The 14,664-nt window shown below is 39.6% G+C and overlaps 1 protein-coding gene across 26 annotated transcripts in view; it reads right to left on the reverse strand.

The window, feature by feature from the left end:
- Positions 1–14,664, reverse strand: part of LOC118208113 (voltage-dependent L-type calcium channel subunit alpha-1D-like) — a 91,434-nt gene that overhangs the window by 70,564 nt on the left and 6,206 nt on the right. For 24 of the 26 annotated variants that reach the window (XM_035382427.1, XM_035382451.1, XM_035382437.1 and 21 more), the window contains exons 2-3: positions 10,506–10,824; positions 9,648–9,753 (exon numbers count right to left, since the gene is read on the reverse strand). In XM_035382427.1, coding sequence (XP_035238318.1) covers positions 9,648–9,753; positions 10,506–10,824 — 425 coding nt within the window. Of the gene's footprint in view, positions 1–9,647; positions 9,754–10,505; positions 10,825–12,678; positions 12,914–12,940; positions 13,730–14,664 lie in introns of those variants that run through there. The other 2 variants (XM_035382433.1, XM_035382443.1) reach the window with 2 other exon arrangements.

Genomic DNA, 14,664 nt, shown 5'->3' on the forward strand with positions numbered 1-14,664 from the left:
ATGGGGACAAACAAGGCCAGCGTGAGCATCCCCGCTAATGGGGCCTGACAGCGCACAGCATACGGCCGTCTCCGTTTACACAGGCCTCTTCCCCGGACTGAGTGCACAAGCCACATTCACAGAGGCCACTTGGGGAGAACTAAGAAAAAGCCACACGGAAAAACAGCCAAAAAAAAAAGGCCTTGCAAAGTGCCTGGAAGATTCGGCAGGATTTCAGTAATTGAGTTTTCCCAGCTATACAGCAAGGGATGCTTTTTTTATCAGTTTGCTGAGATTTCACATGGCAGACTTAAACCAATGCGGCGTGGGCAGCTTTTCCCAGAAACAGCAGGATCTTCCATTTTAATTAAGAAACCCACAAGCAGGGACGTCAGCATGTCAATAGCCACTGACCTAAGCAAGGGGTGAGATGAATTGCCCAGTCTTGCCTCTGGTTTTGTAAATGAAATATGATCAGCAGGGCACACGTCCAGTGCAATTTCCAGTGTATTTGATTGCACAGGTCTCAGGACTGAGAGAGAAGGCAATCATGCCTCTGATGAGATTGGTATTTGCAGAAGGAGGGCCTGAGTTACTGACAATTGCTTACGCGTTTTCATCTTCTGCACAGTGGACATAATCCTTCACAGAGCAGAGTGAGCCCAATCCCACAAGACAACAAGTGAAATCCCCACAGACGCTGTGGCAGCTGACTGAAATATTATGGTACAACACGTGACCCTTACTGGCATATTGCATAATCAAAATCAGGGTAAACACTACTGGGTATTATGATGTTGATTTTGAACAGGACATTCATTTTTTGCACAATGTTGAGACATTCATATAAGCATTGTGAAACATCTATTATAAATTGATCCACATACGAAAACATCTTCCTTGCTTTATTACAGACTATTACAGGAACAACAAAGCACCGTAGTACGTTACACCTGTCAGCCTCTACAAACTGTTCCCCAACACATAAAACTGCATCAATAATTCCTTAAAACACTCAGAAAAAAATGCAACTACCCCATCAGCCCCACAAACAGAGCAGAAAGAGGCAGTGATAGAGAGTCTGTACAGTTCAGTTTGATTAGAATAGTATAGCTATAAACCTTGTACATAAAAAAGATAAATACTAAACTGACTTGGAAGTATAAATGTTTGTTTCAGTCTGTTCTTGCTGCTTGGAAAACAAATTAATCGCCTTTTGCATTTTGCCTCTTCCCTGAAAAAGATCTATAATAATAGAAATCTTTGACCTTGCTGCACAGTAACACCCACTGTCAATGCCCACACACAACATTTCCTTTGCATGACTGTTAAAATAAATAGAAATCAACTTGGAGGTTTTCTTGAGGAAAAAGAGGAACCAAAGTTTCAACAAAAACCAAAACAAAACTTTCTCTGAACAGTTCTATTAGTATAAAATAATATGATTTCCCCATTTCATGAGCATACAATATAGCACATTGCCTATGTTATTCATTTTATTCAGCCTCTCTGGGTTATCTGGTGCCAATAATTCTGTATATATTTCTTCAGTCAATCAGGTGGTGATATTCACAATTGGAATGGTAAATGGTAAATGGACTGCATTTATATAGCGCTTTTATCCAAAGCGCTTTACAATTGATGCCTCTCATTCGCCAGAGCAGTTAGGGGTTAGGGGTTAGGTGTCTTGCTCAAGGACACTTCGACATGCCCAGGGCGGGGTTTGAACCGGCAACCCTCCGACTGCCAGACAATCGGTCTTACCTCCTGAGCTATGTCGCCCCAAATGACTAGAAGACAAGCAATAAATAATATCAAGTGAGACATTGTGTCATAGAATGTTCACGAATATTGCTAAAATAAATGTGGATTAACAAGAGTTTATCACTAATTATGCATTAAATTAGCTATTAACTTGCAGCCTTGAAAAACTTCACAGAGTTATATCATATTCCTGTAAAAACAGAAACCAAAGAAGCAGCTTCCTGTTTTCCATTTATTTCTGAGCAAAAATCAATGCTATGTCCATGAACCCTGTTTTACCTTCCCTGCAGTCTAATTAAAAATAGAGATTTTAATTTCACCATCAGAACCCTGATAACCAGACAAAGGAATAACTCTTGAGCAATTAATGAATCACAGGTGAGGTAGCTAACTGAAAAAAGACAACAATTGATTTTTTAAAACTTGTTTCAAAACCTATTGGTTTTGGTATGGTTAAGAGTAGACAGTTCACAAAACTCACAGTCCAGTTTGTTCATGGTTTTAGTTTCACTTCGGTTCAGTTCTGTACATTTTTGGTAAAGCAGAGAACAGAAAGTACCATTGCCAATGGCAATCCCATTTTCAGTTTATTTGACAAACAAGCGTGAATCCGCAATAGCTGCGACCGCACACGCGCATGCATCCATGTGTGCATGCATCCATGCACACACCCTCACACAAACCCGTGACCTCTTCTTTGGCTCATGACCAACCTTTCTACAAAATCTTGTGCAAATCTGTGAATCCATTCGGGAGTTATGCGCCTTTTTGTGATAGGCCACGCCCATCTCCACGCCCCCTCAATCAACCTAAAAGTTACTCAGCTGTACCTTCCGGTCATGACCAACGTCCATGCCAAATTTCAGCCTCCTGGGGCGAAAACCGTGGCCGCTGTGGGGTGGGACACTTTTGTGGACCGACCGACCGACTGACAGAGCTACAGAGCGGTCACACCTAAAAATGTTATTAAAAATGTCTATCAAAATGTCATGAAATCATCATCAACAAGTTTTTTTTCAAAAGGAAAAGTACCACTGTTATTTTCAAATAGAAAATAACACCCACATTATAGTCTTAGGCCATTTAAAATCATGCCCTTAAATCCAGAATCTTCTACGGGTGTATAGCGCTGCATATCCTTTGGTCATGGATTTCGCCCAGTCTGAATCTGCCTGGAAAGGTTGATTAAATGCTGTGGAAAGGTAGAGCTGTTCTATCCCATGACTCTCTCCTTCAGTTTGGAGGGGACACACCAGGGTGATGTCAGAAGTAAATGGGCCATCATGTCCAACGTGTTTCCATTAGTATACAGTACACTTGCAAATTAAGGCTTGCACACAGATTAGGTTTTATCCGCCACCTTCTTCCCATCACTACATTTGTGAGCTCTAAATCCATAATAATCCCCAACAGCAGACCTAAGCAATGTTGGAAGATCCTCTAACATTGTCATTTCACAAACTAACTGACTGACTATAAGCTGCAGTCACCTACAAAGAGCTCCACTGGATTTTTTATTTAAATGAAAGCAGCTTGAGTTAACTGGTCTTATTTTCTGTGTTGTATGACATCAAAATTTGATAAATAAAAATGGTCAATATAACCTTTACAACACATTTTTAAGTGCCTAATTCAAAAATTTACAGATGAACAAAAAAGAGGATTTCTGAAGCAAGCAAACTGGACTGAACACATGCAAACCCAACCATGATTGGTGAACCAAACCATTTGGTTTTTTACATGACCTGTTTCATCACTAATTAAGAGTAATGTTCTCTTATTGCAAGAGAGCTGCTGGAAACGTTAACCTTACCGCTGGGCACTTAAAGTTGCAGAACAGCTATATGTCGCCTGTAAAAACCCCCCACTGGTTCAGTGTGATCATTTTTACAATCTGAAATTATGGTGAACCTTTTGTGTTATTTACTAAATAATTAAATTAACAAGAGTGTTACACTGCAGACGTGTTTCATGCTTTTAAAGCCCATTATGTCAGTAAAATGTTCATATTATAAACTGCTACAAACAAACAATAAATTTCACACAGTGAGTCACATTAAAAACAGTAATTAGATGAGGCGGATACACGATTATGCAATTATCCACACAAAGCAGTCAAAAAGCTGGAGAATGTTAGAGGCTCAGATATGCAGGATTCCACTTAGACAAAACAATTCAATCAATGTACTGAGGAGCCGCCACCAAGTCAGAGCCAACACAGCCCCACTGTGTCTCAGCATTTTTACTTTCATGTGTGACCCTGTTGCAAGTGACTGCCTATGTGTTTACATCTCCCAGGTAGGCTCAGGTCAATAGTAAGCGTACTTTAATTGAGTAAGCTTACAAACTCATGTACTCATGAGATCAATACCTCATGAAAGGTTTCCTTAAAATAGTACTCTACTTTGTCAAACTAATCGGGTGGAATGATGCTGAAGTCCTTGCTCCTCAGTATCTGGAATTGGTTTTATTGTTTCTGCTGGGCAATATAAACTCTATACCTGACCATTCACTCTACAGTCATAAACAGATTCCAAGTCACCCTGTCACACTAGAGTGGAGTATGTGGAATATCTGTAGCCCTGGTTGCCCAGGCCTGGGGGAGTGATGGGGGGGGAGGCATCGAGGTCTGTCCACAATGAAGCGCAAAATCAAACAAAGCTTTAATAACGAAGCTAAGGGGCAGGTTCGATGATCTCATCAACAGCACTGCACTGCATTTATTCAACAGAGGGGATGAAATACTATTTCTCAGCAATGTACATGAAACAACAATTTTCTTTGTATTAACATCTGCAAGGTCAGTTTATGCCTATTGCTAGGCTTTGGAAGACATGCTGGCAAAATCATTTTTAAAATATCTCTGTCTTAAAGGCGACACTGTGCATTTAGAAGGACTGTGTTCTCTGGATTGCAACGATGATTCATTGAAGACACTGAAGTGCATGAAATGATCTTTGACAAGTTAAACTTCAAGTAGCACTAAGCCTGTGGCAATACAGAGATGTATTTTTATAACAGAGGTCAATTACTCACTGCTTTTATGAAGCCAAGTGATCAGAACTGCCCTTATTCCATCATGCCCTAACATTACTACTGCGAGCAGTCCTCCAGATATACATTGTAACACTGTGGCATCATCTCCAACATGGCCTGTCCAGCTGTGCCTCAGCCAAGCCACTGATGCCTCTCAGACCAACCTTCACCTTGTGGAGCTCTGGCCCACTGACATGGAAAGGAGCAATGTGTCTTACAGTGAAACTATTCCCCTTTTTATGACCAGTTATTCGGTGCTTCTCCCCTTTAATAATAATAAAAAATTTATTTTATATAGCGCTTTTGATGAACTCAAAGACGCTTTACAATAAGTGGTACATACATACATACATACATACAATGGAACATACAATTCTTTGTATTTCACAGGTCTCTTTTATATGTAATTGACCCCAGAATTGGAATGTGTTGGATTTTCTGAACTTGAAAGTAAAAGTTTGTTAAAATATATATCTTTTGCTAGTATGATGTTTTGTTCCTTTTTAATGTAGACACTGTGTCTGGCTATAGACTATTTATTACTGGTCCTTTACACTTTACAGACAGACTGGAAGCCACAGATGAGATTCAAAGGGTAGCAGCAAAACTGCTACAAGTGTGTCTCAAATCAAAAAGTTTATAATGAAATCATCAAGGGGATTTTGAGATATGACAGAGCCATCACTGGCAGACAGGCTGGAATATAGTCTAATGAAGAGAGCAGCCTTGTTGCTGGTGGAGACATCCACATTTCAACCCAAGCCTATGGGAAACTGGACAAGATCTCAGAGAGGTGAGCCACATTCTGCCCAGTGTGCACTGTCTCGAGAATTTCAGGAACAAAACATGTTACCTGAGGTTCACTGAGGTTACACCACAACAAGGAGAGAAAAACAGAAAACCACACCCTCTCCATGCATGAACCAGGTACAGCGCAGATTTTCATTTCTCCTTCACACTGTTTAAACTTTAATCTCCCAAGAGAGAGAAACAGAGAGAGAGAGAGAGAAACAGAGTGAGAGAGACAGAGAGAGAAATCATACATATACATTATTTGAAAAAAATTTCTCACTTAACTTGTTCAGTGCCCTTTTGTCCAAATAAACTTGTCAACTGAGAGAAAAAGACTTAATTGGCTCTGGAGCACATGGGCTACAATATTATTACAACACAGGGGTATTTGGTTTGCACTGCAATTATTTAAAACAATTTCATTCAACAACCCTTACTGGGAAATGTTTAGTGCTTTTCTAAATGCATTCAACATAGCGTGAAGTTTTGCCAAATGGTCAATAATGCATTATCCTATTCAATAATACTGAACAGGATAATGAGTTCTCTGAATCTGAACATTGGCAGATCCATGAAAACCTAGCCTGAACTTTGGGGAAAACTCCTTTACTCAAATGCTGTGACAATCTACAATAATTATATTGTAGGAATTCCCCAATGCCAGTAAAATGTTCTTTTAAATGTATCACTTCTCTTTTGAATAAACTCTGTTCAGTCACTGCCATCTGAGACACAATAGATTATAAACCCAATATATGAACCGAATAATGCCACAGAAAATAATAGCAAGGGCTTGACCTCACCTGCATTAAATTTATAACACACAACTTCCATCCTACAGCTCAAGTGCCTCGATGAGGTGGGGGGGCTTAGACTGACTCTCACTCTGTGTCATACCCCAGAGCGGCTGGTTTTTCCAATTTGGTGTTTACTGCTTTCCCCTCGACCCTCACTATTTATTTCCTGTGTCTTGATTACAGGTAATGGACTGTGAATGCCATGCTGGACAGGATGTCAAACCGTCTCCATTAACAGTCATTAGCATTCAGCGCCGTGCTCTCTCAAATCGCTCAAGACTCCTCCTTAGATCCCACCAGCACCCTCATTTACTCACGGCTAATCCGTGCCAGCCTTTAATCTGTCAGGCTCGTCCGTTATACTGAGCTTCAGACCTTCTGTGTAATGCAGTGTGGGGATATGAATAGCTGTCGCACTCCTGCTCTGGCACAGAAAAACAACCACCAATATATAGGTTCTCAAGCTCTGTGGATTTAGCACATAATCAAACACAGCAGAAGTTAGAAGGAATTATTACCTTAATGTTCTATTTCACAGTGTCACCCAACAGTCTGTTTGATATCACGACCCTAGTCTTTAAAATACTCTCTCAAAAGGGACAAAAGGGCACTGAATAAAATAGGTGAGAATTTTTTTCAAATGTATGGTTTCTCTCTGTCTCTCTCTTGCACTCACACTCACACAAACTCCTTTTCTCTCCATAGAGTGCTATTACACGTTCAAGTTCACAGCAAATAGTGAGAACATGTTTCACAGACTAAAAAGAGCCAAAGAAAGAGTGCAGATTGGGCTACTTGCATGTTTATTTCTTTATTTAAGGTAAGTTGGTTATTCTTTCAAAACCTGCCACAGGTATTTTTTTTAACATTTATTTATATGTATATTTCACTTTCATCTCAAAGAACAGGGCTCAGGTAAATGTTCCTAGAAATCCATTCATTTCATTATTTCATTACATTTTTCAGTCAGCCAAACACTTTGCATCTTTATTGAGGATGTATTTTCTGACTTGACAGTGGAAACTGTGGAAATAGCACCTCTAGAAATCTATATAAGGAACAAAGGAGTCCAAAAGAAGAACAAAAATGTAAATAGTAAATCCAAGTGTTTCTATGGTTGTTCTCTAAATTATCTGTAGAATACCATTACTGTAAGAATTAAAATCAGAATAAAGCCTTTTGTTCTACATACCAAGCACAGACCCTAGAGAATTTCCCTAACATATGAGTAATGAAAATGGCTGCAAGATAACCACACACTTTCCCTGAGTTTCATATCTCCACACCAGGAACACGTTAATCATAGACAGGCAACAGGGCATATAACTACAAGGTTTCAGAGAGTGTTCCGATCTTTGAGAGTCACTCACTCTCTGATTACACAGAACACCCAAGTCTTCATCTACACAGTCTGGAGCAGGTCAGATCGCTTGCGTTCAATCACTAATTCCATTATAAGGCTGAACATGTGGCATGTAATGTCAGAATGACGCACACCCTATAGTTACCTCACTGCCCAATGAGAGCAGCGGAGGAGGAGAAGCCTCCAGGCAGCACTGAGAAACCAGTGCTCCTCCTGAAGCTCCAGTGTACAAGCTGACCAGAGCATGGGATCTCAAACCTTCTTTAAAGCCTTCCCATCTTTGAGCACAACGGAGATCCACTTAACAGGATCTTCTGAAATTGTTTATGATCCTTTAGACCAACATTGATGGGTGTAAAGGATTATAAAATTCACTCAGCATTAATGAATCAAATCCTTACAAAAACAAATGCAGAACGTGTAATGACATGAATTTAGTAATTTGTTTGAGTGTGCTTTATTCTGTAATGGACAGCATACAATCCAAAGGCCCTGGTTTCTATGAACCAGAGTGCACAGCAAAAACAAACCAGGAGCACAAATAAACCGATTCCTTATTAACTAAAATTCATATATTGTATTATGTAAATGCCAAAATACTGCAGTAATTGCAAACAGCTGACACTACAAGTTTATCAACTCGGTTTTAATCTAACTGAAAATGGCAAAAGTGGCATAGTTAAGTAATACTTGGGCATTTTCACTCCCTTTCAGCTTCCACAGAGACGAATAGCCTATATTAAACAAGCCCATTAGTTCAAATGAATCTGAGAAAGTAGGTGTTGCTGAGTTGTCACACAATTTCACGATATGGTAGCAGAAGTATTCCTTCCACAATGATGTCTGACAATGACAATATATTCATAACAGGTTTATATTATTTTTAACAAAATGTTTTAGGCCAGCTACTTGCAATAACAAACAATCAATATGATTCAAACACCTTAGTCATTTAGCTAATGTTAGCAAGTTGATGGGAGAGTTATATTTACTCGTTTTTAAATTAATGATTGAAAAGGGGGGAGTCATTGTTTGGTTGCCTTGGCAATCACCCCTATTAGTGCCAAGTTTTCAACTTTCCCATATGAATCAACTTTAGATACAGTACAACCATTTTGTAAGCTTCAAGCAAACATTTCTTGTTTTAAAGCATAAAAATAATCATAAGTATGTTTCTCATCCATAATGGGAAAAGTATCATGCATGTATCCTGCATAACCTGCAGAACTTGCATATTCTCCAATAATGGATACAGTTAGATCCTTTGAGTTAAATGAAATCCCTCCTTTGAAGGACATGAAACAATGACGTTTAACACTAAACCACATGCTGTCATCCTTGAAAGAGTGCTGGACAGCTGTCATCCATGCTTGGAAGTCAGCCACACTGAACATTATCCCACCAATGTGCTAAATGTATAAGCACTTCTTATAAACCATCTTTGCTTTCTCTCATTTTAACTTAAGCACAGCCACTACAACACTGAGAGTAAAGGCCTCTTCAGCACTTCCAGTCACACAGAAACAGGAGAGTTAGGGATTCACCAGAGTGGGTCATTTCTAGTAAAGAGAGAGAAAGTGAGAAGCAGGGGATGAGAGAGTGGCTGAAAGAGAATGGGGAAAGGGTAGAACACCTGGAGAGGAAGACTATAAAAAACGATAGAGAAAAAGACAGAAAGACAGAGGGTGAAAGAGAGTGAGGGGGAAGTCACTGCCAAATCACAAACCTTCATAAATGCATTAATTCCATAACATTGTACATGACGGTGGATGAAAAATGGCTCTAAAGCTGATTCATCTTCGTGCTGCTGATGCCCTCAGGGGTATCAGTGGTGAGCAGCAGAGCGATGACTGAGGCTATCAGTGGAGAGGTGGTGAGGGAGGGTCTACTCAAGTAAAGGGACCCGGTGTACTTACCAGGTCATGGTTGGTGGCATTGGAGTCATCTTCAGGAAAGGGAATGTAAACAGCTAAGGCCACGCAGTTGGCAAAAATAGAGAGTAATATAAAGATATCGAATGGCCTGAAGTGCTGGGTTAAGGACAATCATGAAAGCAGAAAATGAAGCAAATACTTGTTTGGAGGTAACGCTGCATAACACCAGCGTTGTTGCATAGGTGGCCACTTCTTGACTACCTCTCAACAAAACATGACCAAATTACAGACCACTTCCCCCAATTTTTCCTGGATCTGGCTTTCAGTACATGTACTCCCCAGTGGCTTAAATATGCTGTCAGACCAGAGCTGCAGACCACTTAAGAGAGCTATCCTGAATTAACCTTTACAGTCATATTCCAAAGCGAACTCTAATGAAATGCTTTGATAGCTCTAGCTCACTGCACTGGATGGTGTTCAGACCTCTAAGAAATGTAGAATTACAAAACCAGCACAACAAACTGATGCCAAAGCTAAATGAAAACATTCTGTTCTGTTCTCTCTTGCCTAAAATCATAAGAGAAAATCATTTTGTGCTGTGAAATATCATATAGTATTTTCCAAAAACTCCACATATTTACAATATATAGCAGAATATTCAATTTCCTTGAGGGGTATCACACTGTTCAACTTCCATAGATGTATTCAAATAAAGCTAAGGCCAGAGACCCAAGAGTGTGAGGTACCAACACCATATTTCTACATTAAAAATGCTCTACAATACAACAGATTCTGAACAAACTCTCACACCCGCCCACCCCCGACACACACACAAACATATACGCATAATGCACGCACAGGTGACAAACTCTAGTGCGATGCAAACCAGGAAAAGGATACTTCCATTCTACCAGGCTGATGCAGGCTCTCCTGATGGGGTTGTTGAGAGTGAGGCAGAAGAGTGCGCGGGGAGGTCTGCTGTTGACCGTGCTGCTCTGCTTCTTGCTTTTGGCATACTGCTGGCGCTTTCTTTGGGACAGAGACCCGACCGGGGCAGTGGCGCTGGCGCTCATGGTCGGGGCAGCCTGGGCCTGCTTAGCAGCATGGATTGCAGCCTGCCAGGTGAGCGCAGGGGGCTGGGGAGGGACGGAGCTGTCGGACAGAATGGCTGGTACGTCACCAGAGAGAGGGACTCTGGTGCTGCTGGCATAATTTGCCCCTGAGGGGAGAAAGGGATAGAATGGGAGACAGTGAGACATGCACATGACATCTGATGCACTTTTGAGATAAACGGAGCAGCCCGTTTAGACAACGTAGAGAGTAAAACATTCATTCAACTATTCTTTGAAAAACAGAAGAGTGTAGTATCATTTTAAATATTTGCCAAGTTATATAAGAGTAGACATGCAGTCTAGCCAACCTAAACCTGCTTGGAGAGACATTGCCCAAGCCCTTCAAAAAGAGAGACCTTGGAGCCCATTGCAGGTAAGTGGAATGAAGCGAACATGTTTTTCAACAAGCACCTGCACGTTAGCCCCACGAGCAGATGACATATTCTTAAATGACCAGTCTTCCTTTTTCCCAGGTGGCAGTTCCCTTTAAACCATTGCAAGTAAAGTAGTACTACAGGCCTACAGTTTTCCCCATTTTATAAACATTCTCATAACACTGCTGAAATGCATTTTAAACTCTGTTGTTGTACAACAATGTCATGACAACATTATTCTTTGGTTGTGTCACTGCCACACTTTAGCTTAGTCTACCAGAGACCACTAGCAGCTCCCTCATGCTCACTACAACCTAGGAGACCAGAGGACTGCTAGCTTTATCCACTCAAGTTCCTTCCCATTGTTATAGACTGGTATGTTACATGCTGTATCACCATTTAGCCCTGTGTCTTCCAACTAAATGGCAATATTTTACACATATGATAGTGTGCCAACTAATGTTCTGCCATTGATAAAAATAGATGTTTTCATTAGGTTTTTCTAAACCCTGGTTTGCCCTTTAAAAATTAGGATGCCTGAACAACAGACCAGTAAAACAAATCCACAATTTAAGAAAAATAACATGAATTGTTTGCTGAGTTGTAGGCCAAAGTCTTTAACAAATCCTAGGACTGTTTACAAATTGAGACTGTTAATTTATCAAAGCAAGTGAGTTTTCTATGCCAAGAATTATAGCAGCATGAATTAAATGCTGTCAATGAGCCGTTTTGGTCGAAACAGATGAGCCTTGAAATATTGTTCCCTCATATGTAAGAGATGGGCCACTCAATGAAAACAGAAATGCGACCCACGCTAACATTACCCGGCGTTCAAAACGTTTTGTGACTATTGTCACTGTTAAATTATATCAACATAAACTAGTTTTCAGTCACCTTCGTGTTCGCTGTAGGTAGGCTACCTTAAAACAAATGGCCACAAAAAGGAATTTCTAAATAAACTCTGTTACAGAGGGATTCAGGTTGAGGTACTCATTATCAATCCATGCGTAATGCAAGATTGACTTCAAATGCAATTAGTTATAACAACCAGACTGGTCGTAGCCTGTCCCTGATTATAAGAAATATAACTTTACCTCAATGACAGGAAACGTCATTGGAAAAGGAAGGAATGCATTTCATCATAAATGTATTCAGTGAAAATACTGAGACGTGTATTTGAATGGTCCCTTTAAGCACTTGGTGGAGACAGCTGACGCTATTGCTAGGTTACAACTACAATTAATGTCATATGGTTCTTGCTACAGTCTGGTCTTAACGTTAAGTGTAGCCTCGCCTAGTTTATGTAGATACTGATGTTTTCTTTGGCGTAAAACATAAGTCAATTTCAGCATAAGTTAAAGTGTAATACGCGTACACAACTCAAATTAGCATATTCGTCGTAAATGCAGACTGAAATTATCATACTTTAAGTGCATCGTTAGCCCACAAGCTAGCAAGCTAAGTTTGTCAATATTAGAATATTATATTTTTTCATGTTCTAAACTGCATGCAAAGCCGAAATAAAATGTATACTTTACGAATGAGCTCGACTAATGTCAAACGTATCAGAGGAAATTTTACGCATACCTTTTCCGAAGACTGTTTCTAGTAGATGACTCGAATTTACCCACACAATTTGTCAAGTAAAACTCAGCTCCTTTTGCAACCGAAAATGTAGGCTACTTCCAGAAACAATAAACGAAATAAAATTATTTTTCTAGGGATAAATTACGTAAGTGTTAAATTAAACCATTCAACGCAAAGGGAGAGAGCATCCTCGTTACAGCGGTGCCGGCTTTAGAATCGCAAGACAAGTGAACATTGTATCCAACACATCGCAGAGATTTACCTCCTGGCTGCTCCTCTGGTTCGTGCATGGTCCAATCCTCATTAAAATTGCATGTCAAAAAGTAGTGTATGTCTACATTTTGTTATTAAAACAGCAAAGTAACACATTTTGTAAATATTTAAATTCAACCCATCTCCATGTTATAAAGTGCTCTACATTTTTTCCTGAGAGTTTTAGCAAATATATATTGCAACATCCGGGTGCTGATTTCACAAGATGGATTTCATTGCACTAGCAGTAAATCCTTTCGAGGAGAATCCATCTTCTTCTTTTTAAGTTTTCGTCGTCGAAAGAAAATTATAATGTAGGCTGTATACGCCGGTATATGACGTTTTCAATCAGTATAGCCGAGTGAAATATAACACGGACAACAACATGCTATCAAGTGCAACAGACCTATGCGATTTCCTAAATGGATGTGTCCTAATCCCTTATTTACGGTCGGAAGTGTGTTTTAGCTTTCGTCTGAGGTATCCGAATTCGTTGTTTCAGCTACAGCCAGCAGTCAGATAAGTTTTTTTTTTTTAATTGGCTTCCGAGACCATAGTGGAGCACATCATAGGCTGCAAGCAGTTGAGTGCCCTAATGAAACCAATGTAAAATCAATTTATGAGCACACGATGTTGACCCCTTTTTAAAAATGTATTTTTCAATATTTATACAATAAGCAAAATGTTGGATTATGAAACATAGCCTATACGCTCGACAGTATCGCAAAATATACGATTATTAATGTAGTGACTTTATTCACCAATGAAGCATGCAACCAACGGATAACCACTCGTATGAAAAATGTGGTTCAGATATGACAATGTGCGCGCGTGTGTAGCAAATGATCTACCGACTACCAAATTTTTCGAAAATGACCAAAAACAACCAAACCAAAGACCGTTATAGAGGTCCTAGTACATTATCAGAGGTTGATTATTACAGAAACACTATTTTTAGTAGCCTATGCTATTGAAAGATAATTTGAATTGATTTAAGGTTCAATGGTGGGTTTGACAGATTATTCAAACTGATGCTTTCCGGTTAGCCCTACGGCGTTCAATTTGATGGCATCTTCAATATTCAACAATTAGAGTTCAGGTTTATGGGTCCATATGAGTTAAATGTACGCGTCCGTATCGGTGTAAAATGTAGGCTAATCAGAGTTTATTTATTCAGTGTACTTTGCTACAGGTATAGGCTACCTGTATCTTTACGCTGTATATTATAGGCTGTATCTTTACGCAGGGTTGAAAGTATAGGTCTATACATGCTCACTGTTTTGACTTAAAACTAGGTATGCACGGTAATATCACAGTTGTATCGGCTATAGCTTAAAATTGATTTATTAGACCGATGCAAAGATGATGGCCCATATTAGGGGTCTATATGACGCCGCAACATAGATTTATACATTGTATACACTCTAAATTAAGCCAAATGTCATGCTAATAAAGTAGCCCAATAATAGTCATATGAACTTCTTTAATTTGTCTTGTATTTACCAGTCAAATAAAGCTCCTAAAAGACTTAGTTCAAGATAAGCTTTGCTTAACAATAAAGCAAACAAGTTGAAATATTTTGTTGCACAAAGAAACTGTTGCATTTCTTCTTTCATAAGAGGTCTGTGCCCACGTACTTGTTCCATTTTGTGTTATAGGCCTAATGTAAAACAGGGAAGTATCAGCATCGGCATTAGCCAATAGCCTATGGCCAGACAAATATTGATTATGGAT

The sequence above is a fragment of the Anguilla anguilla genome, chromosome 11, assembly GCF_013347855.1.
Source record: "Anguilla anguilla isolate fAngAng1 chromosome 11, fAngAng1.pri, whole genome shotgun sequence".
NCBI classification, from domain to species: Eukaryota; Metazoa; Chordata; class Actinopteri; order Anguilliformes; family Anguillidae; genus Anguilla; species Anguilla anguilla.